We start from the raw sequence: 26,355 nt of genomic DNA, 5'->3' as shown, positions 1-26,355 counted from the left end.
CGAGTCTCAGCAGACCATCTGCATCCACAACGGGGTTCAGCTTCCTCAGAGGACTGGACTTGGGAAGGACATCACCTCTGGAAACATGTTTAAACTCTTCTGCAAATGCATCATGTTGAGCATTTCTTATAATTATTAGTTTTGCTTGTGTCAGTGCATCCGTCTTGCCATCTAAACATTTTAGACAGGACCTCACCTTGTGTATGAGCTTGGCTAAAGCCCTACTGAGTGTCTTCCAACTGGAGAAGCGCTCAAATCGGTGTGACCCCAACCCACCTTCAGAGACCTTGACTGTGAAAGCTGTAACCTGCTGTGGGCGTATATCTTTGTCTGCATCAGGGTCAATAAGATCAAATGCCTCTGGTTGTGAGTAGGTGTCTCTGGACAGGAAAGCTGGGCCTTTAAGCCAGCTGGTGTCCTTCAACACAGCCGCTGGCACTGAGCGGGTCCCATGGTCTGCAGGGTTGTGTTCTGTGCTGACAAACTGCCACTGTTCAGGGCTTGTGGACCTCCTGATGCGGGCAACTCTGTTGGCTACGTATACATAAAATCTTCTGCTTGTGTTGTGGATGTAGCCTAAAACAATCCGACTGTCTGTGTAGAATGTGATCTTGTGGATGTCTATGTCCAGCTCATCAATGATCAACTCTGCCATTTCAGTGGCCAAGACAGCAGCACAAAGTTCCAATCGAGGAATGGTATGTGGAGGATGCGGGGCCAGTTTTGACTTGCCCATGAGAAATCCAACGTGACTGTTTCCCTCTGTGTCTGTTGCTTTGAGGTAGGCCACTGCTGATATGGCCATAGTGGATGCATCAGAGAAGACACAAATCTCCCTATATTTTGTTGAGCACAGAGAGATGGGCACATAGGTTCTATGTATCTGAAGCTGTTCAAGCTCGCAAAGTGAGTCAGTCCACAGTTTCCACTGTTCTTCCTTTAACGCTGGTAGAGGATCATCCCATTCAGCATTTTCGGTGGACAGCTCTCTAACCAAAGCTTTCCCTTGAATAGTTACGGGTGACACATATCCCAGGGGATCATAAAGTCCGTTGACAGTAGACAAGATTCCCCTTCTAGTGAACGGCTTCTGTTCTCTAGATACGCGAAAGGTGAAAGTGTCAGACTGCAGGTTCCAGGTAAGTCCTAGACTCCGTTGTAGTGGCAAGGGGTCTACAGTTAACTCCAAATCCACTAGGTTTTTGGCTCTCTCTTCAGGGGGAAATGCGTCCATCACAACACGGCTGTTGGATGCTATTTTGTGTAATTTGATGCTTGACTCTGCTAGCATTACTTTTGTACTTTTCAGGACCGAGATGGCTTCGCCTTCACTGGGGAATGAGGAAAGCCCATCATCGACATAGAAGTTCCTCATGATAAATTGCTTAGCTTCAGCACCATGTTCTTTCTCCCCAAACAAGGCTGCTTTCCTCAGGCCATATATGGCTACCGCAGGGGATGGAGAATTTCCAAAGACATGCACTTTCATGCGGTACTCTATTATCTGCTTGTTTGGGTCATTCTCTTTAAACCACAAAAATCTCAGAAAATCTCGATCTTCTTCTTTGACAATGAAACAATAAAACATCTGTTGTATATCCGCTGTCACGGCTATGGGCTCTTTGCGAAAGCGCATGAGGACTCCCAGCAAGCTATTGTTCATGTCAGGCCCCCGGAGAAGAACATCGTTGAGGGAAAGGCCTTCGTACTTGGCGCTGGAGTCAAACACCACGCGGATCTGGTCTTTTTTCTGTGGGTGATAAACACCAAAGATTGGCAAGTACCAGCGTTCTTGTTGTGATGTCAGTGCTGGAGCGGGTTCTGCTTGGTCTGCATCGAACATTGCTTGCATGAATTTGAAGAAGTGTTCCTTCATGCCTTGTTTCTTTTCCAGCATGCGGCGCAGGGACATGAGACGATTGTTGGCATGTTGTATGTTGTTGGGTAGACGCGGTCTGTTTGGTTTGAAGGGCAGGGGTGCTACCCAACAGTTCGCTTCATCCATGTAAACGTCTCTGTCCATGAGGTCGAGGAAAAGCGCATCTTCAATAGACGTGCCAAGCTTGTCATCATGCTGTGTTTTTTGAAACACATTCCAGCCCAAGCTCTCTACCTTCTCTTTTACAACTAGACTACTAGTGCATGGGCTGAGAAAGGAGTGGCGTCCGCTGGCGAGTACACTGGTTTTGAACGCACTGACACTATTTGTTCTGTGAGTTCTTCCTAGACACACGTCTCCGATGATCACCCATCCAAGGTCTAGCCGCTGGGCGAACGGAGCACTATGAGGGCCATTACACTGTTCTCGTACCTTGTGTGCCTGGATCACGTCCCTTCCAAGAAGAAGCAGAATAGACGCATCTGGATCTACGGCTGGAATTTTGTCCACTAGATGCTCCAGATGAGGATGATGATTGGCTACTTCTGGCGATGGTATTTCAGACCTGTCTTCTGGCAGCATGTCGCACTCAATCAAGACAGGCAGCGGGATTTGTGTGTTGCCATCTAGCGATTCCACAATGAAGTTGCTGGCACGTCGTCCTGTAGTCTTGAATGACCCTGAGCATGTTTTCAGAGTGTATGCTGATCCTTCTCCTTTAATGTCGAAGTGCTCAAAGAACTCTGTTCTGCCCAGTGACTTGTTGCTCTGTTCATCAAGAACCGCATAGATCTTTATAGCTTTGTCTCTCTGCCTTGCCGGATACACAAGCACAAGACAGATTTTGGAGCATGACCTTGAGGTGTTAACACTGCCACATACTTTTGTGCATCTGGGATTTACTGATAGGGTGGCTTCCCCTTCCTGTGACTGCTCCCCGCCATGGTCTGTACTAATTTGTCGTGCCTCAGCCTTCCATGGGGCAGGTCCTGGATGCAGTGCTGAGAGATGTCTATCACTGTTACACTCTTTACACTGCACGAGTTTGACACAGTCCTTGGCCATGTGGGTAGTTGATGCACAGCACCTGAAACAGATGTGTTTTTCCTTCAGATATGCTTTCCTTTCATCCAATGTTTTGTTTCTGAAGCCGCGGCACTTTCTCAGAGGATGTGGCTTATTATGTAAGGGGCACTGCTTGTCGGGACTATCATCAGGTTGGGTTGTCACAGCATCGCCCCTGTCGTTGTTGCTAGCTGAGACTTCAGTCCTTCTCACAACCACTGACGTTCTCATCTGGTTACTGGTTAAGCTACACTTTTCTGTTTTGGCCGCGCACCATGATCCTGTTATGCTGGCGAAGCTAGGGTCATTGCGTGTTTTTGCTTGTTCACAGATGAAGTTTACGAAGACTGAGAATGGTGGGTAAGGAACCCTGTGTAGTTCTTTGTAGCGTGATCCTACAGTGATCCACTTTTCTTGAAGGGTGTGTGGGAGTTTCTGGACTATGGGACTGACCCCACGGGAGGTGTTGAGGTATGAGAGGCCAGGTAAGTGCCCATCCACTTTAGCTGCTTCGAGCTCCATGAGAATGTCTCCAAGTTCCCTTAGTTTATGATTATCCTTGACTGAGATTTTAGGGAAATCTTCAACCTTTTTGAGGAGGGCGTCCTCAATCACCTCTGGTGAGCCATAAACATCTTCCAGTCTCTGCCATAACATCCTTTGGCCTGAAGATGGGTCATGAATGTGTACTGCTCTGATTCTTTTAGCCTGCTCACATGATGATGGCCCAAGCCATTTGCACAGCAAATCAAGTTGCTCTCTAGCAGAGAGCTTTAGATCTTCAGTGGAGCTGAGAAAAGACGCTTTCCAGGCCCAGTAGTTCTCTGGCTTATCATCAAACTTCAGCAGGCCTGAACTCATCAATTCACGTCGCATCAAGTACTTCCCTAGGTCAGCTGTTGCCGTTGGACCGGATGGGCTAGCATTGTACATGGGGAAATAATGTGTTTGATATGGCTGGGAAGGTTTGTATTCATTGCTGGTATGGGTAATATTGTGGTTTAATTCCCTTTTGATGTATGGTTTATTTTGTGCAGTGCTAGTATGCTGTTGTGAAGTCCAGGTGGCTTGTTCCTGGGACAAGTGATGTGGAGCTAACTCAACAAACTCATGGTCACTGACCTCACTTGATGGCATATCACCTTGATTCCTGCAGCTCTGAACACCGTTGTCCATGATAGGCTGGCGCACTGGTGAAAGTGAGGTTATAGGTGGCTTCGCATCAAGGAGTGATGTTGTGAATAAGTTTAATGAATCAGCTGTTACACTCTGGTAGGACTGGAGACCTGGCTGTTGAACGGACATCTGTGCTGCAGCGTTTTCACCATATGGTTCGGCTGGGTTTTGAGGCAGAATTATTTTCCTTTGTCGAGGTAGGCTCATTCGATCATAATCTTCAGCAGCTGCCTCTAGTATTTCAGCTTCTGCCTGAGCGGCTGCGGCCGCCTTTTCCATTCTCAATTCATGCAAATTAGCTTGAATGATAGATTGCTGCTTTAACATCTCTGCCTCCTGTTTGGCGAAGGCCAGTTCTGCACGCGTAGCTTCAGCTTTAGCTCGTGCTTTCAAGGCAAGGGAGCTAGCTACAGACAGTTTGCTGGTTCGTGAGCAGCTGGATACTTGTGATCGCGTTTCCAGATCCTCAAAATCCACATCTTCTTTGTTCTGTGTCATGATAATAGCTTGTGTCTGTTTTCTAATCATAGGTTGGAGGAGCGTTGACCGTTGGAAGAGTTGCCTTTTTACTATTCTGCCCCTGCTTGTGTGTGTGTGGCTACTAGCTCGGCAGATAGACAACAGTTTCTCAAGAAAAGCCGGATGCCGAAGTTCTCTTCAAAAGCTTTACTCAAGACTCAATGTAAAACTATAAAGCAGACATACAAAATATATCTTAGTTACCTTCGTTTCCTTAGTGCAATTGTGTAACACTGTACATTAATGGGAACCGAACTGTTAGCTTAAAGGCTAACGTCTATGGAAAAATCCATATATATGCTAGCGGTTAGCATTTACAGTTAACTGAAGGAATATATAACTTATTTTCGTTCCTTAACCAAGGTTTACATCAGACGTAATCTCAGTATAAAGTTATACAACAACTAAACACAATAATACTCACAGGCAAATGTTTTCCTGGTCATATAATGCAGAGAAAGAACTGTGACTGTTTCGTTCCTTCATACAACCCGAACTAACTACGGGAACACTGAAGGCTCAAATGAATGTTACTGCAACAAGTTCTGACCACTAGAGGTCCCCAATGTTTCCTTATGTTAATAACAGAACATCACAGTGAATATTATGATCTGCAACACTACTGTCTGCTAGACTTACAAGGGGGTAGCGGCTGCAGAGATGTCCACACCGTGCCGTCTTTTCATGTGTGTCACCAGGTTCGTTGTGCTACTAACGTATTTGATAGCCCCACGGCATTGTTGGCAGATTGCGTGCGTCTTGTCAAGTTGACCACATCGCTTAAAAAACCCGAAATATTGCCACACGTTTGATTTGTGTGTCTTTTTTAGTGCATTAAATATCTTTGTCGTTGCTAATACTCTTGTTTCCCTCCATCTTTGTGGTGTATGTCTGCGTGTTTGCGTCAGTAGCCTACCTGAGGACACGATGGTGCATTTATGTTGCCTCGAAAAAAAAAGAAATCAATAAAAAATATGTTGCCTCTGAAAATGTTAGAATAAGGAATAGATACTGGAAAACAAAACACCCGATTTAATCATGGTATTTGCCGATGCAAAAAGGCTTGAGGCGATGCATCGTGAATTCGCCCGCAAATTAAACCTGATGCACGTTGAATCTACCGGTGCAGTCGAATCGCAGACATGTTGTACCATCTCCACATCCCTAGTACACACACATGTACACACACACACACACGTACACACACACACACACACACTCTCACACACACACACACTTTTCCTGTAACTGCTGCCATATGATTGTTAAGTTCAATAAAATGGTTCAGAAAAAATAAAATGAATGTTTTTATACTTTTGTTTTATGTTCTCCAAGTTCATTGTGATGTTATGGAGCTGTGGAGGTGGAATAAGTGGAATTATTGTCACAATATGAAAGTGAACCAGTAACTCTGTATGTGTGTGTGTGTGTGTGTGCGCACACGTGAGCTTGTGCGTGTGAGGCAAGGTGTGTGTGTGGGAGTAAGAGAGATGTTTGTGTTCATGTGTGTGTTGATGTGTAAGTGTGAGTTTTTCTCCTTCTCTCTACAGTCTGTCTATCTGCAGTATTATAGAGGAAGACTGTGCTGCTCTGTGTTCAGCTCTGAGGTCAAACCCCTCATCACACCTGAGAGAGCTGAAACTGAACGACAATAAACTAGGAGACTCAGGAGTGAAGCAGCTCTCTGCTCTACTGGAGGATCCACACTGTACACTGGAGAAACTAGAGTGAGTTACTGACTCTTTACACACACACACACACACACAAATACACACACGTGCAAATACACACAAACACACACACAGACACAAATACACACGCACGCGCACGCACGTACACACACGCACGTACACACACCTACATGTACACACACGCACGTACACACACCTACATGTACACACACACACCTACACACACATACACCTACACACACACACCTACACACACACTTGTCCTGTAACTGCTGCCATATGATTGTTAAGTTCAGTAAAATGGTTCAGAAAAAATAAAATGAATGCTTTTATACTTTTATTTTATGTTCTCCAAGTTCATTGTCATGTTATGGAGCTGTGGAGGTGGAATAAGTGGAATTATTATCACAATATGAAAGTGAACCAGTAACTTTGTGTGTGTGTGTGTGTGTGTGTGTGTGTGTGTGTGTGTGTGTGTGTGTGTGTGAGTGCACGTGAGCTTGTGCGTGTGAGGCAAGGTGTGTGTGTGGGAGTGAGAGAGATGTTTGTGTTCATGTGTGTGTTGATGTGCAAGTGTGAGTTTTTCTCCTTCTCTCTACAGTCTGTCTCACTGCAGTATTACAGAGGAAGGCTGTGCTGCTCTGTGTTCAGCTCTGATGTCAAACCCCTCATCACACCTGAGAGAGCTGAAACTGAACTACAATAAACCAGGAGACTCAGGAGTGAAGCAGCTCTCTGCTCTACTGGAGGATCCACACTGTACACTGGAGAAACTAGCGTGAGTTACTGACTTACTGACTCTTTATACACACACAAATATACCCATACATAAACACACACACACACACACACACACACACACACACACACACACACAGGATCCACACTGTACACTGGAGACCCTACAGTGAGTGTTTACACTGATTGAGTTTGTGTATAGAGTGTGATGAGTGTGTGTTCATGTCTGATTCTGTCCTATTCTTTGTCTTACAGTATCAGACCACTTCAGTGAAGACACTGAAGTTGATCTGACCTGATCTGAGTCTCTCATGGGGCAGTCATGGCCTGGTGGTAGGGAACTGGTCTTGGGACTGGAGGGTCGTGGGTTTGATTCCCAGGCCTGAGGTCATGACTGAGGTGCCCTTGAGCAAGGCACCTAACCCCAACTGCTCCCCGGGCGCCGGGCTAGGTCTGCCCACCGCTCTGGGCATGTGTGCACCTCAGCCCCCTCGTAATCACTGGTGTGTGTTAACTGCACAGATGGGTTAAATGCGGAGGACAAATTTCGATTGCTGTATAAAAAATCACAATTGACAAAATATGGCACTTTATACAGCGAAGAGGACAACCACACACACACACACATACACACACACACGTGATTGTGATGATATTTTTATACTTTTGTTTTATGTTCTCCAAGTTCATAACCATCAACAGTGAGAGGTTGAATAAGTGGAATTATCACAATATGAAAGTGAACCAGGAACTGTTTTTGTGTGAAGATAATGTGTATTTTACTCCAATCTTTATAAAATGTAGTCTGAAGGTAATAAATATATATGAATTAAACATGTAAAACCCTGTGTAGACCATAATTTAACCCTTAATACAGGTATTGACATCAGTTCATCCATACACACTTTATCATTTCATGTTTCTCGTCCACAAATCACCAGATGAAAATCACTGTACATGTGGGTATGTTTTTAGACTCCTGCATCATTACATTATTATGAATGAATGAGTGTGTGTGTGTGTGTAGATAACTGTACATGTAGGTGTGTTTTTAGACTCCTACATCATTAGATTATTATGAATGAATGAGTGTGTGTGTGTGTGTGTGTGTGAAGATAACTGTACATGTGGGTATGTTTTTAGACTCCCGCATCATTAGATTATTATGAATGAATGTGTGTGTGTGTAAATAACTGTACATGTAGGTGTGTTTTTAGACTCCTACATCATTAGATTATTATGAATGAATATGTGTGTGTGTGTGTGGATAACTGTACATGTAGGTGTTTTTAGACTCCTACATCATTAGATTATTATGAATGAGTGTGTTTGTGTGTAGATAACTGTAAATGTAGGTGTGTTTTTAGACTCCTACATCATTAGATTATTATGAATGAATGTGTGTGTGTGTGTGTGTAGATAACTTTACATGTAGGTGTGTTTTTAGACTCCTACATCATTAGATTATTATGAATGTGTGTGTGTGTAGGTGTGTTTTTAGACTCCTACATCATTAGATTATTATGAATGTGTGTGTGTGTGTGTGTGTGCAGATAACTGTACATGTAGGTGTGTTTTTAGACTCCTACATCATTAGATTATTATGAATGAATGTGTGTGTGTGTGTGTGTGTGTGTGTGTGTGTGTGTGTGTGTGTGTGTATAGATAACTGTACATGTAGGTATGTTTTTAGACTCCTGTCTAAACTCCTGTCGGTGTTGTTCCTTGCCCGGTTATCCCGCCCTGCGTGTCTGTTGTCCTGGTTTCCCTCTGTCTGCCACGCCCGTGTCGTCATTGTGTTCAGTTGTGTCTAGTTTAGTCCTGTGTATTTGTATCTCTGTGTTTCGCCCGTTGTCGGTTGTTTGTGGTTTGTTCGGTTTTGTGGATTATCTGTCATCGCTGTTCTGGTATTTTCCGTCTTCGTTGTGTTTCTCCGTTGTGAATGGCTCTCCTGTTGTAACGCTTTGGTGGTGTGGATATCAGTCTCCACTCCAAACCCGAATGGAGCTTTGCAAAAACAACATAAACGAGCAGGACCAAGCAGTCTGTCGGTGGGTCGTACCGAGGAAAAACTAACTAAAACTATGCAGGCTACAGTTATAAAGAAGTGTGTCCTCTTTGGGTCCGACACAGAGATACGGTCTCTGGTCCGACAGAGATGTAGACTGTGAAAAAATGCGATATTTTTCGCTTGGCCATTTTCAACGCTTAGCGATTAGCGCTCCGCTGCTTTGCAAGTCAGGCTGGTAATCAGATTCCCGCATTTGTTGATGGGGAGTGAAATAATTATATTACTCGCAAATTTAAATTTATGGTCGCGATTGCGACGATTTTAGTCGCAATCTGGAGCCCTGGCATGTCTGACGGGTGCCTCTCTGTCTTTTTTCAGGATAAAAGGTGAGTACAAAATTAGAAGAGTAGCATATTAATTTTTTTACAAACTGTCCACGACCCACCCAGAACGTGTCCGCGACCCACTTTTGGGTCGCGACCCACCAGTTGAGAATCTCTAGAGGACATGGCAGTGAGTTAGTGTTGCCACCTGTCCCGGTTTTCCCGGGACTGTCCCGGTTTTCACGTGCCTGTCCCGGTTTTCCCGGGCTGTCCCGGTTTTTCTTCTTTTTAATATTCGGTCCCCGCAAAAAAAAACGCGGTTAGTTCAAACCACAATTCTGACTGTTTCTGCACACTTTAAATCTGTTTTTTTCTCTCGCTGTGTTCATTTTAAACCCCTCCGGTAACGTTTTACGTTCAACACCCCCCCCCCCCCCCCCCCCGTCAACAGATTACACTCGCCATGTGTCAGTATGACAGTGTCCTTGTTTTTTGTCAGACCTAGGTAGCAACCCCACAGTGAGTACATCACATATAGTAGGACATTCAACGTCTTAGACACAGAGGCGGCATGTGTTCCTGTGATGACACCAGGGATTCCCTGAAAACCACTAACTGTGGCAGTTCTAGATGGCGACCGAATGGCCTGCGGGGCAGGCCGGGTAGTCTGTGACCCACGGAGACCTCCCTTGGCTCGCAGATGCGACCTTGGTGCAGATGCTACAGCCTCAGGGTCGGACCAATCATGTTTCCAATGCTCGGCATTATTTTAACATATATTATTTATATATTATATATAGTTCAGTCTCAATATATTATTTATAGTTCAGTCTCACAACACTCTCTCGCTGTGTCCTTAGGAGGTGGGTTATTATTGGACACAATCGTGATAAAGAGCTGGCACCTACTTTAACGGAGCTAGTCTCCTCTAAGTGAACTGCGCCCACACGAAGAGTGTGCGACTTACAAGGCATACCGAACTCTTAACTGAAACACTAACGAATGAATACAACGGACCACAGCGACTTCTCAGCGTTTCTCCAGGATCCAGAGCTGCTGCATGTTCTGCTGTTAGAGACCAGAGCTCTGAGCTCACGGTGAGGGTGTTGCGCTGCTTATGTGTGGGGTTTGGGTTTATGGACCTGACTGTAGATCTGAGATGGGTCATCAGCTCCTTCAGACCTGTGGAGAACACAGAGAGGATTGTGTCACTAGCAGAGCGGAACACATTTATGTGTCATTTCTTTGGGAAACGTAATCAGCTGCAGCATTGTAAACATTTAAAATTCTAGTAGGTGTAATGACATGATATGCTCACTGGGTGGCAGTAGTGTGCCAAAGTTCATCTAACCACATACTGAAGTGCCTAGATGTCTGGAGGACAGAGACACTTCCTGTGTGGGGGTGCAGGTAAAATAAACGATGGTGTAAACGTCATCCTGGTCATCTAGGAAAGGCACCTGCATGAGGTCAGAGGTCATGGTCAGATCTGAGATGTCAGATATGTGTCATGCAGAGACAGAAATACTTAGGACAGAATGGGACATGAGACTTCAGATGTTCTCTGTGTGTAGTAATGTAAAGCCTGCCACTGTAAAACCTGTCACTGTAAAACCTGTCACTGTAAAGCCTACCACTGTAAAGCCTACCACTGTAAAACCTGCCACTGTAAAGCCTACCACTGTAAAACCTGCCACTGTAAAGTCTGTCACTGCTTGTACAGCCCAGTAGAACCTCAGACCCAGTGAAAATTTGGGTCATTATGAGTTTCTCACTACAGTATCACTCATGTTCACACTGTTCTCCTCACATCAGCTCCTGAAAGCTCGACTTCTGTAAGAACAACACAAACATCAGCAGAAACATCTTACCCACATAGTGGACCAGAGTTTATGAATATGGTCAAGCTTATGAAGAAACCCCAGAGGAATAAATGTGTCTTCAAGTTCATTTGTCATTTGCACATCATGTGGGGACATACATTTAAATGCTTTGGGTGAGGCTCAGACAATAATAACTCTACAGCAGGGCAGCATCACATATAGTGGCAAAAACAGTACAAAAACAATACAAATTGCATTTAGCAACAACGAATACACAAGAGAATATACACAAAACAGGCACCCAAATAGATATATATATACATATATACATGAGATATGCAGGAGGCCATATGTAGAAACTTTTGCATAGTCAGAATATCTCAGAAACCCAAAGTGAGAAGTTGTCCATAGCAGCAATATCAGAATAAATAAAGTAAATAAAATTTGGGTCTTCCATCCTCACAGTTTGTTCAGAAGCCTGACAGTCTGTGGATAGAAGCTGTTCAGTAGCCGGGTTGTTCTAGCTTGTGTCTTGCACTTCTCGCCTCATCCACAGGAGGGCAGCAACGAGTACCAGAAACAAACCCACAGTGACTCCAGCAGCTGTATACGTCACAGCTGTGTTATCTGCAACAGTGAGAAGACTTTACACACATGTGTAAGACTTTACACACACGTGTGAACAGTTACAGAACTCAGTGAACTCAAATGCAACAGAACCAGAGAAGAGAGATCAAGACCACCTCAGTCTACATACTGAAGAGTGTTTTCCATCCACCGAGTTTTTGCGCATTTTGAAAATGCGCATGAAAAAAACTGGATGGAAAAAGACCAAAATTCGAAAAAAGCCCCAAATATCGCAAAAAGATTTTTACGCTAGGAGGAGGTGGAAAAGTTAGACTATCACATCGCCAAAATTCAGAAAAACTGGATGGAAAAGGGTTTTTCGCATAAACGATGACGTATCATGCCTCAAGTCATGTGGTTCTGTACACGATCGCGATGTAAAAATGGCAAATGCATACAAAAACAGTTCTGGAGAGAGCAAAAATGGAATTTAACTTCTCCATGTATAGAAAAGAAAAAGAAAAAAATGTTTCAAAACCTCAACGTGCAAAAATGCGTAACTGCCAGATGGACGTAAAACCACTATTGTTTGGCGTCCTCTCACGTGATCTAAAGTTTATTCGCATAACTGTAATGAATGGAAACAAGGCTTAATTCGCATTTTTTTCTGCCGAAACTTGGAAATTGCGCATTATTTTTTCGAAAGGTTTGGATGGAAACCCGGCTAGAGTGTCTCTAATCAGCGTAGGAACTCTGCCCAGCCCACACCGTACCTGATGTGAAAGACCATTCTCAACTTTAAAATAAACATGAATGCCAACCTCTAAATATTTAAGCCAATCTTTAATGTATAACTCTAGCCACAGAAAAAATGTTGTTTTAAATGCATTTATTCTGGTTTTGCAGTAAACGCCAAAACTGTATGCTTGGCTCACAGGCCAATTGCATGTTCATTTTTACACCCTAATTTTTGCAGTTATTAACACTTCTGAAAAACGTATATCTGTCTCTATCAGTGATCTTTTCACAGATGCAGGTTGTCTTTATTTAATTAACTCCATAATTTTTATAACATCTATTTGGCCAGTTTCGAATCTTCAGTTTTGTTGACATTGTAGTGTTGGTTAAAAGGTTTTTTTTACAATGGATATGTGCTGCTAAGTGGAACTGAACTCAGTTTGATGAAATGCCATCACAAAGGTGTCAGGGCTGGCTCCAGGGTTGTGCCATCTTCCACCACCGGGGGAGCTCACGAACCAGCTCTCATCAGCGCAATCAGCGGTGATGACCTGCACCTGTGTTTCTCCCCACTTAAGGAAGACAGATGCAGTGTCTGACCCTACGCTATGTGCTTGTAGCCGGCCTTCTGTCTCAGTACTGTGTTGCGTTTTCTTGGTGTCTCGTTCTCTCTCTCTCTCTCTCTCTTCTCCCCCCCCCCCCCCCCCCCCCCCCCCCAAGTTTCTGTTTGTTCAAGTGTTTTCAGTCCTGCGCTGCTCTCTGGCCCATCTCAAGCCCATCAAAGTTTTCCTTCGCTGTTTGTTCCTCTGTCCAGTTTTGTTGATTATTTTGGGGAGGTTTTTTTGTTTTAGACTCTCTCACTACAGAGAGCCAGCTACTTCCCCCGGCGTCCTGAGTTCGCTTTCTAGGTTTTGTTTATTTTTGAGGTTTCCGCATCTTTTCTGTTATTTCTGTGTTTTTGCCCAGGCTGTGAACAGTGTTTTTCCATTCCTCTCATTTCTTGCATCGTTTTGGCAGGTTTCAGTTCTTCATTTATTTTGTGGTTTGGCGCTTGGATATGCCCGTTTCTGTTATAACCCTCACAGTGTTTTTGCTACTGTACAAACAGTACTGTACACAACTGTACTGTTGTGAGCGGTGCAGTAGTAGAGTCCACTGTGCTGGGAGCTGATGTTGGTGATGCTATAGTTCTGGCCTGTTCCCAGCAGTGTGTCTGCAGCTGCTCTCTGCTTAAACCAGGAGTAGATGAGAACAGGAGGGTTTGCATCACTGCTGCAGGTCAGAGTCACTGAACCTCCCTCCACTCTCTCTCCAGAGGGAATCACCACTGCACTGGTGTTTCTAGGGGAATCTGTTTGGGAGATTAATACAGTTTTGCAAGTTATTGTTATTAATGAGGTGCTTTAGTTACAGCACACAAATAACACTAGTGGTTGATAATTATGTGTGGGTTGCGTGTGGGTTGTGTGTTTTGTAAACAGTGATGTCACTAAGTTACTCAAATCTTACCACTTTTTTCAGTAAGGAGTAATATAATGAGTTATTATTTCCAGTCCAGTAATCAGATTGAAGTTACTTATCCAAGTAACTGTGCGTTACTATTTTTATTTTCCTTAGTAAAAATGTTTTTGCTTTATTCTTTACTTAGTTCTACTTTTGACCGTAGCGCTCGACTACGCACGCTGTGCATGAACCTGTGAGAGCGCGAGCATGTCATTCTGTGCAGTGTCCTCCGTAACGATATGTGGTAGTGTAAAGAAACATCCCCCAAAAACAGGAGCATTTACCTGACCAATTTTAATGTTGGATTGTGTTCCAGGTTTGAAAAGTGCTGGAATTTTGGCTAACGTAGCCTACTTGAAAATGCTTGAAATTGTAATTGTATTTGGTTTTGCAACAAATTGCTGTCTGACTGAACAGTTCGCTTGTATTACGTCAGAAGATACTGTTAAAAATGCACTTCCAATAAAGTATTGGAAAAACTCATTTTGCTGCTGAATGTAACTATTAAAGTAACTTGTAATCTAACATAGTTACTTTTTAAATCAAGTAATATGTAACATAACTAAGTTACTTTTTAAAGGAGTAATCATATTACTTTTTCAAGGTAACTAAGCCATCACTGGTTGTAAACTGCACTCACACACTGCAGGAGAGGTGATGTTCTCATGTCCTTCAACACCACAGCTGTATCTGTCTACACATCTGTCTGCAGATACAGAGCAGGAGACGGATGTGCAGTCAGACATTCTCTGTCCGTTCCTGAACCAGATGTAGGTGGGGTTGTTGGACAGAGGACAGGTGGAGCTACACATCAGGTTCTTTACACCAAGTCCGTCTGACACTGTAACCGTTAGACCTGTGAGTGATTTTATTAACAATGTTTAGTATTATTTCATAAAACATTCTGATGATGAACTAAAGTGTTTTATGTTATGGACAATTACCTGTGACAGACAGAGTGACTCCAGGTTCACCAGTTTATTTAACTGTAGGATCATCAGTGTAGAAGCTGAACTTATATGTGTGAGCGTCACTCTCTCTCAGGTGAGTGAGTGTCATACTACAGGTGTTCTGGGAGTTCTGTCCATACTGCACTTTCCCATAATACCCCTCTTCCTGTCTCACATCCACAGGTTCAGCACCAGACCAGTTAATGAACCAGAATGACTCTGTCACTGTGCGTCCTGCAGGATATTTGTATGAGCAGGAGAACTGAACAGATGATCCTTTGAGAGCACACACACGTTCATGAGTGTAAGTTACACCCCACATGTCTTCACCCAGCACACCTGGAACACACACAGTCTCAGTCAGGCACAAAATTACAATTATGATCGCAACACTGAAATATTTATGACTGAAATAAAATTGTTGTCTAATTGGTGAAGAAACAACTCTTCTCATGTGTGTAACACGTTCTCTGTGAATCTACAGGTGAAAATGAAGATTCTTTATACAATTTTCAGGGTGTGCCTTTCTAAAATATTAATCTTCTGACCTAATATCCTGACCTAATACCACAGCCTATAACTATCACACACGTACATCCTATAACAAACTAACACACACATACAGCCTATATCAGACTAACACACATGTACAGCCTATAACAAACTATCACACACGTACAGCCTATAACAGACTAACACACATGTTGTACATCCTATAAGAGTCAAACAGGAGATGTTCAGCTAACTGCTACTAATAGAGGAACCCAGTGGAGTTTCTCACACCATCAGTGAGTCGTGTGGTTTCAGATTTTTTCAGAATGTCCATCACACATCAATCAAACACACAGACGTTTAACTCAACAATTAGCCTGACGCTGCAGAACTCTTTGTTAATGTTTCATTTACACAACAGTACATTATTTAACATGCAGATGTCACAGCGATGAGAATCTCACACCAGCGTTTTAGTCTGTTATAGACTGTACGTGTGTGTTAGTCTGTTATAGGCTGTATGTGTGTGTTAGTGTAACGTACTAATCAGGCAGACAAGGATCCAAGTGCGGATAATAGCCGCTTTTATTGAAACACCGATCACAGACTACTCCGTGCAGGGGTATGGTAATCATAGTCAGGACAGTCCAGGGTCACGCCGGTGAGACAGAAGCCAGGAGGTTCAGAGGGACTAGGCAGGGGACGAAGCCTAGGAGGAGAGCAGAGGTCGGTACACGGAAAAGCAGTAACACGGAGAGAACGCTTGATACGTGGCATGGCAACAATATTCACAACCCGGAAGAGAGAGGGGGAAGCTTAAATAGTTGCAAAGGGGAGGGGCCATGAGCGGCGGGTGAACCGCATCTGCACGATGATTAGGTGCTGTTCCTGACAGTTAGTCTGATCTTCTAACTGTAACTGCTCTTAAAAGAGGAACTCAGACAAGTTTGTCTTACACCAGGGAGAATCTCACACCAGTGAGTCGTGTTGTTTCAAATGTTTTCAACATGTCTATCACACATCTTGTCTTGTTACAGTCATGCCATTTAACTTGAAGTTGCAAAATTCTTTATTAGTGATTAATTTGGACATCAGGCCAATATTTAACATGCAAATGTGACTCTTTTATGATTTAAATTCACAGTAAATAAATAGAACCCCCAGAACCCCAAACACAGACCAAAGGAACTGTCACCCAGTTACTGCACACTGACACGTTTCTCATCTCTGGATTATTGGTGACATCTGTTGCTCATTCCCTCTATCTGTTTAAACCTTATTGTCACTGAGATGTGTTTCTACTGTTCACTGTGTACTGAACACTTTGTTGTTTGTTATTCTGACTTCTCTGAATCACTGACCATGTGTACCAAGAACACTATCACCTGAGTACGAAGAGTTCACACCTGCTCCTACCTAGAACCTACATACAGAGATCCTCCTGTTCTCACTCACACTGTACTCACATTTACTGGGATGTCTTTAGTGGGAGTATTGTTTACTGGGCTTTCTTCAGTTGGATTTAATCCTTTGGACTAGAGTGCAGGTGTGTGAGTGGTGGTGTGTGGGTGGAGGTGTGGGGGTGATGGTGTGATTAGTGGAGGTGTGGGGTGGTGGTGTGATCAGTGGAGGTGTGGGGTGGTGGTGTGTGGGTGGAGGTGTGGGGTTGAAGGTGTGTGGGTGGAGTTATGTAGGTGGAGGTGTAGGAGTGGAGGTGTGGGGGTGAAGGTGTGTGGGTGGAGGTGTGTGAGTGGAGCTGTGAAGGTGTTGGGGTGGAGGTGTGGGGTTGAAGGTGTGTAAGTGGAGGTGTGTGGGTGGAGGTATGTAGGTGGAGGTGTGAGTGAGTGGAGGTGTGTGGGTGGAGGTGTAGGAGTGGAGGTGTGGGGATGATGGCGTGATGAGTTGGGCTTGTTTTGCAGTCACAGGATGTTTGATACTTGCAGGCATTAAGAAAACACTGAACTCCAGAATATTACTGAGAGAAATAAAAGTTGTCCAGGACAATCATAAAAAATCATAAATGTCATTTAGTCGTGTCGGTATGTGATATCTGCATGTTAAATATTGGTCTGTTGTGTAAATTAAACATTAACGAAGAGTTCTGCAGCGTCAGGCTAATTGTTGAGTTAACGTCTGTGTGTTTGATGTGTGATGGACATTCTGAAAATATCTGAAATCACACGACTCACTGATGGTGTGAGAAACTCCACTGGGTTCCTCTATTAGTAGCAGTTAGCTGAACAGATCCTGTTTGACTCTTATAGGATGTACAACATGTGTCTTAATCTGTTATAGACTGTACGTGTGTGTTGGTCTGTTATAGGATGTACGTGTGTGTTAGTCTGTTATAGGCTGTACGTGTGTTACGCGTGTCTTTTATAATTGTGGCTCATTCTTTGATATTTTACATGAAACTAAGTGAGTGAGTGTTGACGCTGTTCAGGTATCAGCTGTGTGTGTGTGGGGGAGGGGGGGGTCACAATGTCTCCCACAATTTCAGGAAATATTACAGTCCTGCTGTTACTGACAGGTAAGTTTTTACATTACATTTTCTACATACACAGTAGATACTGTTATTAATGACCCCTGACAGGAGCCACGTGACCAAGAGAAACGTAAGAAATCATATTAGGGTTCATTGGCCAAATATGCTGACACACACAGGTCACATGTCTCTTATGTTTATTTTCTTCAATTTGCATTTATTTTAATAATTATTTTAATTGTTCATATCATTTTTAGCTTATTTATAAATTGTATATATCAAAACAAAATCAAACAAGCAAAATTAAAACAAGAAGGTTTGCTGTGGGGCAGAGGTGGAAAGAGTACTGAAAAATTGTAATTGAGTAAAAGTATCTTTATTTTGCCTAAAATCTACTCAGAGTAAAAGTAAAATTACCCATCTCAAAATTTACTCGAGTAAAAGTACAAAATTACTTTATTTAAAATGTAATTTGAGTAAAAGTTACTTAGTTACTTTCAGTAATTTTATGCATGGATGAATCATGAACCAAATTCAGCACAAGTTGTTTTAATCGATTTCAAAGTGTATTTAAGTGCACATCCACACTTGCAAAAAGATCAGCTGGGCTCAGGAACATACTTCCTCACAGCACAAGGACAATCACAACCTGTACCATAAAGTGCAAACTATTTTCAGTCCTATTGTCAAACGGACAACACTATGATAAGAATAAAGAAATTTAAATTACAAATTATTCAAAAAACAAAATGCACACAAAATTAAGTGCCCACAAGATGCCACAAATCAAACTAAAATTCAACAGAATTCCAGTACTCACAATAAAATGCCCACAGGATCCCACATCAAAAATTTAAAAATGCTCATAGGATCCCACAATTTAAAAGTAAGTGCTCACAGGATCCAACTATTCAAAATACAGTGGCCACCGGATCCCACTATTCACAATAAAATGCCCACAGGTTGCCACAACTCAAAATAAAAAATAAAATGACCACAGGATACCACATCTCAAAATAAAACAAAATGCGCACAGGATTCCACTATTTAAAATACTCACATTATTTTTTTTACTCAGTAATGTGAGGGCGTTCAAATGTAGTGAAGTAAAACTACTTGGGTCAAAATGTATTCAAGTAAAAGTAAAAATTACATATTTCAAAAACTACTCAGAAAATTACAAATTACTCATAAAAAGTACTCAATTACAGTAATGTGAGTAAATGTAATTAGTTACTTTCCTCCCCTGCCGTGGGGAACGTAACACATGTTCAGTCATTCTTTGTCCCTCCTCGTATTTTGTAGCCTCGTTAGTGTAATCATGTGTTGCTCCTTTGGTCTTGTGTATTTAAACCTCTTGTTTTGTCTTGTCTGTGCTGGTCATTGTTGTTGCTAATGTATGAGGTGTTTGCTCATTCAGGCACATGTACGATCGTGTTTCATGTACGATCATGTTTAGTAGTTGTGCTTCAGTGTTATTTGATGGTTTGTGCTTGTTTGTTCTTTGTGTTGTAGTACGTCTCCGCTCTACCGCTTCTTCATGCTACAGGCATTACAACAAGATATATAACTCACAACTTTGTGTTTGGTTCTGATGATGTATTTTGTAACCAATCAGGTTATATATTCTTGTGTAATCTTGTGTTATCTAGACCAGTGGTTCTCAAACTGTGGTACGCGTACCACTGGTGGTACGCAGAGCACCCCGCGGTGGTACGCCAGATGAGCTCGGAAAATAAAAGATGCTTTGAGTTTTTTTTTTTTTTTTTTTTTTTTACACAACACATTTTTTTAATTAAAACAGAATTATGACAAGTCCTGAAATTCAGAAACTAAAAGGGATGACTCGTATTATTTGCGGAGAAAATGTCGCTAAACAGCTCGATCTGGTGCATCTTTCAAACGACACAGTCACTCGCAGAATTGATGAAATGGCGAACAACGTCAGACAAACATTGACCGAGAGAATTAAAATGAGTAAATGCTTCTCACTGCAGTTAGATGAATCCATAGATGTCGCAGATTTAGCCAACTTGCTCGTTTCCGTGCGATATGAGTATGAGGGCATGTCGCACGAAGACTTTTTGTGCTGTAAACCCCTACCAACACGAACTACAGGAGAACTACATTATAACATATGTGTGTAATGAGCAGGGTTGCCAACTTTCACGCATTGAGCGTGAGACACACTCATTTGACCGTCTTCACACGCCACACATCCGATTTCTCACGCCGACAAAAAAAATATAGTTTATTTACCTCTGATCCACATCTATGATTCAATGAGTTACTAGTTCGCTCTGGCACCAACCACCGCGATATAATACTTATCTTGTGTCCATTTTACATCCTCCCGGTAACAATTTACGTTCGCTAACCCCCCGTCAACAACTTAAACTCGCCAAACAGCTTTTTCTTTTTTTTTTTTTTTGGGGGGGGGGGGGGGGGGTGGTACGTGGAGGTTTTTCGTTTGACAGTTGGTGGTACTTTGTGTAAAAAGTTTGAGAACCACTGATCTAGACCAATCATATTACATGAGGGTGTCAGATGAAAAGAGGGAACACCAATCATATTAGGTCAGGAGATGCATATTTTAGAGAGGTACACTGTGAAAATTGTATAAAGAATCTTCATTTTCACCTGTAGATTCACAGAGAACGTGTTACACACATGAGAAGAGTCTCTGGTTTCTTCACCAATTATACACCAATTTTATTTCAGTCAAAAATATTTCAATGTTGCAATCGTAATTGTAATTTTGTGCTGACTGAGACTGTGTGTGTTCCAGGTGTGCTGGGTGAAGACATGTGGGGTGTAACTTACACTCATGAACGTGTGTGTGTTCTCAAAGGATCATCTGTTCAGCTCTCCTGCTCCTACAAATACCCTGCAGGACTCACAGTGACAGAGTCATTCTGGTACATTAACTGGTCTGGTACTGAACCTGTGGATGTGAGACAGGAAGAGGGGTATTATGGGAGAGTGCAGTATAGACAGAACTCCCAGAACAACTGTAGTATGACACTCACTCACCTGAGAGAGAGTGACGCTCACACATATAAGTTCAGATTCTACACTGATGATCCTACAGGTAAATACACTGGTGAACCTGGAGTCACTCTGTCTGTCACAGGTAATTGTCCATAACATAAAACACTTTAGTTCATCATCAAACTTTTTAATGAAATGATACCTAACCATTGTTAATAAAATCACTCACAGGTCTAAAGGTTACAATGTCAGATGGACATGGTGTAAAGACCCTGATGTGTAGCTCCACCTGTCCTCTGTCCAACAACCCCACCTACATCTGGTTCAGGAACGGACGGCCTGTATCCAACCACAACACACGTGACCTGCGTGTGTATGGCAGTAGTGTGGATGCAGGCAGCTACTCCTGTGCTGTAAGAGGACACGAGGAACTCCGTTCTCCTGCTGTCTGTGAGACGCCCACTTTAAACTGATTCTGCTTATTTATAGTAAACATGTTCAGAGACACTTTGCTGGGTGGTGCAGATGTCAGAGTTGTGGTTTAAGTGTTTCTGGTTTTGTTTTCATTTACTTTCTCTGTTTCAGGTGTTCCTAAAGATTCAGATCAGATGAGCTGCTGGAGTGTGACTTATTCTGCCTCAACTATCTGTGCTCTGATTGGCTCATCACTGGATTTAAACAGTTACTTCACTTTCCCTAATAATAAGAAGGTGACAAAGTCATTCTGGTTCATTAACTGGTCTGGTGCAAAGACTGTGGATGTGAAACAGGAAGAGGGGTATTATGGGAGAGTGCAGTATAGACAGAACTCCCAGAACACCTGTAATATGACACTCACTCACCTGAGAGAGAGTGACGCTCGCATATATAAGTTCAGATTCCTTACTGATGATCCTAAAGGTAAATACACTGGTGAACCTGGAGTCACTCTGTCTGTCACAGGTAATTATAACATAAAACACTTTAGTTCATCATCAAAATGTTTCATGAAATAATACATAAACTGTGTTAATAAAATCATTCACAGGTCTAACAGTTACAGTGTCAGATGGACTTGGTGTAAAGAACCTGATGTGTAGCTCCACCTGTGCTCTGTCCAACAACCCCATCTACATCTGGTTCAGGAACGGACAGCCTGTATTCAACCACAACACACGTGACCTGCGTGTGTATGACAGTAGTGATGATGCAGGCAGCTACTCCTGTGCTGTAAGAGGACATGAGGAACTCCGTTCTCCTGCTGTCTGTGAGACGCCCACTTTAAACTGATTCTGGTTATTTATAGTAAACATGTTCAGAGACACTTTGCTGGGTGATGCTGATGTCAGAGTTGTGGTTTAATATTCTTGGTGTTTCTGGTTTTGTTTTCATTTACTTTCTGTGTTTCAGGTGTTTCCAAAGATTCAGATCAGAACTGCTGGAGTGTGACTTATTCTGTCTCAACTATCTGTGCTCTGAATGACTCATCACTGGATTTGCACAGTTACTTCACTTTCCCTAATAATAAGAAGGTGACAAAGTCATTCTGGCACATTAACTGGTCTGATTCTTACCCTGTGGATGTGAGACAGGAAGAGGGGTATTATGGGAGAGTGCAGTATAGACAGAACTCCCAGAACACCTGTAGTATGACACTCACTCACCTGAGAGAGAGTGACGCTCGCACATATATGTTCAGATTCTACACTGATGATCCTACAGGTAAATACACTGGTGAACCTGGAGTCACTCTGTCTGTCACAGGTAATTGTCCATAACATAAAACATTTTAGTTCATCATCAAAATGTTTTATGAAATATTACCTAAACATTGTTAATAAAATCACTCACAGGTTTAAAGGTTACAGTGTCAGATGGACGTGGTGTAAAGAACCTGATGTGTAGCTCCACCTGTGTTCTGTCCAACAACCCCACTTACATCTGGTTCAGGAACGGACAGAGAATGTCTGACTGCACATCCGTCTCCTGCTCTGTACCTGCAGACAGATGTGTAGACAGATACAGCTGTGGTGTTGAAGGACATGAGAACATCACCTCTCCTGCAGTGTGTGAGTGCAGTTTACAACACGCAACCCACACGCAACCCACACTCAACCCACTCACAACACACAACCCTCACGCAACCCACACACAACCCACTCATAATTATCAACACTAGTGTTATTTGTTTGCTGTAACTAAATCACCAAATTAACAACAATAACATGGAAACCTGTATTAATCTCCCAAACAGATTCCCCTAGAGACAATTAAATGTTTAGAGGTTGAGATTCATGTTTATTTTTAAAGTTAACACCGTGTTTGTGTTCAGATCCCCCTAGAAACACCAGCGCAGTGGTGGTTCCCTCTGGAGAGAGAGTGGAGGGAGGTTCAGTGACTCTGACCTGCAGCAGTGATGCAAACCCTCCTGTTCTCAAATACTCCTGGTTTAAGCAAAGAGCAGCTGCAGACACACTGCTGGGAACAGGCCAGAACTACAGCATCACCAACATCAGCTCCCAGCACAGTGGACTCTACTACTGCACCGCTCTCAACCAGCTAGGACAGCACAACTCCACCGCCGCCCTGCTGGACGTGTTATGTAGGTGCAGTTTTGGCCTTGAAACAGTGAATTCAGTTTAAATATAACATATTGTGACGTACATGAAGAAGGCAACATCTTTTTGACCAATGACACTTTTTTATTGGCAAACAGCTTTCTCACAAATACAAACAGACTGAGAGCTTCACTGTATAACGACAGAGAAGTGATTAATTTCTCTAACAACCTCCATCATGGTGCTTTACGCTAACCCCCACTTATGGCTCTAAGAGTCCGGTGGCATTAACCACGGTTAATAACAACACACCAAGGTTATGATAGTTTTGATGGATTTTTCATTATAGTTTAGTTTTTATTTCATTGTGACTTTTTTTCTTATTCAGTTAGTTTTAATTAGTTTTTAGAGCATGTTTGCTAGTTTTTAATAGTTTTAATATTTTTTTAAAGCTTAGTTTAAGGTTAGTTTTCATTAGTTCTAGTATTAGTTTTAGTTTTTTTATACTTTGGGTTATTTGTCAGGTGCAGGATTCAAAAAGTTCAAAGTAAATATTGTGTAATAAAAACTCCATTAATGGTAACATAACCATTGTTAAAAATGCATTCAATTAAACAACCAACAGTCCACAAGATAGAAGCCTTAAGTGCAAAATGTGTAATATTGCTGCTGAAAATTTCCAGACTAGAACAGACACGAACATAGGAGCGTAACCCTATTTTGGTTCATGTGAAAATCCAAATTTTTGAAGGCAATTGAGTCACACGGTCATGTTGACATCCAGTCTGAACACATAAACTAGTGCATCCACCCGCTTCCGGTTTTTCAGCTATTTGATCACTGGTGAAAATGGTCCATTAAGGTTCTCCTTCCCGGTGCTATCTAGCCGGGATGGTGCTTCTCTTTCGGCAGAGCTACTCAGAGGCTAGCTTGCCAAGGTACTGACAGTTAGCCCTCTTGTGTGAGCTTTGAGATTCGTGGGTGTTTTCCTTGAGAATATATATACTCCATATATTTTATCACCTGTTTCCACTACAAGACATGAAGTCTTTCTAGTAGTCATATAAAAAAAATCTCCCATCTTTTGTTGTTGTAATTTTGCAGGCTAGCATGGCAAGCAGGAGCTCTAAACAAGAGACGTGACGGACCATGAGGTGTCTTACGCTTCTGCCAGCTAATATAAAACTTCTAGTGAAAAAAATCGATTTCATTTCAGTCCACAAGACTTATAAATAAACTGACAAACACAAAAACAAAGGGTATCCTCTCTATAATTTCATACGTTTTAGTTAGTTTTCTAAACATGTAATATAGTTACAGTTAGTTATAATTTTTTTCTTTTAATTACCGTTATTATTTATTTCAGTTAACGTAAATGTTTTTTCAATATCAGTTTTAGTTTTTTCGTTCGTTTTCGTTAACAATTATAACCTTGCAACACATGATATAGTGCCAGAACAACAATATCCATCAATTAAGTTGGTGAACAAGAACTCGCGGTGCATGATGGGAGGTGGACGCAAGCCCCGCCTCTCCTCTTACCTCTCACACACAAGCCCCGCCTCTCCTGTTACATCTCACACACAAGCCCTGCCTCTCCTCTTACCTCTCACACACAAGCCCCGCCTCTCCTCTTACATCTCACACACAAGCCCGGTTGTTCTGGTGTTGATGGCGTGTTGCAGCAGGTCCGTGTGGGTTCAGTCCTCCTCCAGGGCTGTGAACACGTCTACATGCACCTCCAGCAGCTCCCACAGTCTCTGGCTCTCACTGTCGCTGAGACCCTCCCTGGTCCACAACTCTCACATGGCCTCCCAGTTGGTACTGGCCCTCACGGCTACGTGGGCTGGGGTTCCACACAGGTGTCCTTGATATGGTGGCTCTGGTCTTCTCCGGTTGTGGCCTCTCTTACCACTTGAGTGGGCTGCATCTATGGGGCCACTGCACCTGCAGCCTGGTTCCCATCACTGCGATTGCAGAGTTCAGTCTTCACAATATAAATACAGTTATGATGGCATTTTATCAAACTGAGTTCAGTACCATTTATCAACTACAACTGAATCAAACTGAGTTCAGTTCTACTAATCAGCACATCCCCATTGTAAAACATCTTTCTATAAACACTACATTATATTGTCAACAAAATTTTAAATACCTTCGTTAACAACCAGAGTTCTAAACTGGCCAAATTGATGTTGTAAAAATTATAGAGTTAATTAAACAGAGACAACCTGCATCTCTGAAAAGATTACTGATAGAGACAGATATACATTTTTCAGAAGAGTTACTAAATGCAAAAATTAGGGTGTAAAATTGAACACGCAATTGGCCTGTGAGCCAAACATACAGATTTGGCATTTACTGCAAAACCATTTAATTTTTTTTTAAACATGTAATTTTTATTCGTTTGTTTTCTAAATGCATTTAAAACAACATCTGTACAGTTTTAATGCAGGTTAAGGTTGATGTCCAAGGCTGTGGCTAGAGTTACACATTAAAGCTTGGGTTAAATGTTTAGAGGTTGGGATTCATGTTTATTTTTAAAGTTTGTGTTCAGATTCCCCTAGAAACACCAACGCTATGGTGGTTCCCTCTGGAGAGAGAGTGGAGGGAGGTTCAGTGACTCTGACCTGCAGCAGTGATGCAAACCCTCCTGTTCTCAACTACTCCTGGTTTAAGCAGAGAGCAGCTGCAGACACACTGCTGGGAACAGGCCAGAACTATAGCATCACCAACATCAGCTCCCAGCACAGTGGACTCTACTACTGCACCGCTCACAACCAGCTAGGACAGCACAACTCCACCGCTGCCCTGTTGGACGTGTTATGTAGGTGCAGTTTTGTCCTAATGAAACAGTGAATTCGGTA

The 26,355-nt window shown here is 42.6% G+C and overlaps 2 protein-coding genes across 6 annotated transcripts in view; both read left to right on the top strand.

Annotated features, from left to right (window-relative positions):
• Positions 1 to 7,911, top strand: part of LOC143487641 (NACHT, LRR and PYD domains-containing protein 3-like) — a 61,144-nt gene extending 53,233 nt beyond the window's left edge. For 3 of the 5 annotated variants that reach the window (XM_076986692.1, XM_076986691.1, XM_076986693.1), the window contains exons 9-11: positions 6,190 to 6,366; positions 6,932 to 7,108; positions 7,324 to 7,911. In XM_076986692.1, coding sequence (XP_076842807.1) covers positions 6,190 to 6,366; positions 6,932 to 7,108; positions 7,324 to 7,342 — 373 coding nt within the window. In that variant the 3' untranslated portion in view covers positions 7,343 to 7,911. Of the gene's footprint in view, positions 1 to 6,189; positions 6,367 to 6,848; positions 7,109 to 7,323 lie in introns of those variants that run through there. The other 2 variants (XM_076986695.1, XM_076986694.1) reach the window with 2 other exon arrangements.
• Positions 1 to 26,355, top strand: part of LOC143487654 (sialoadhesin-like) — a 178,546-nt gene that overhangs the window by 124,547 nt on the left and 27,644 nt on the right. The window contains exons 10-11 of the mRNA XM_076986707.1: positions 23,263 to 23,532; positions 26,046 to 26,315. Coding sequence (XP_076842822.1) covers positions 23,263 to 23,532; positions 26,046 to 26,315 — 540 coding nt within the window. The remainder of the gene's footprint in view (positions 1 to 23,262; positions 23,533 to 26,045; positions 26,316 to 26,355) is intronic.

The sequence above is a fragment of the Brachyhypopomus gauderio genome, unplaced genomic scaffold (assembly GCF_052324685.1).
Source record: "Brachyhypopomus gauderio isolate BG-103 unplaced genomic scaffold, BGAUD_0.2 sc49, whole genome shotgun sequence".
Lineage (NCBI taxonomy): Eukaryota > Metazoa > Chordata > Actinopteri > Gymnotiformes > Hypopomidae > Brachyhypopomus > Brachyhypopomus gauderio.
Note: the sequence above shows the minus strand (reverse complement) of the source record. Positions and strands in the feature narration are given on the sequence as shown.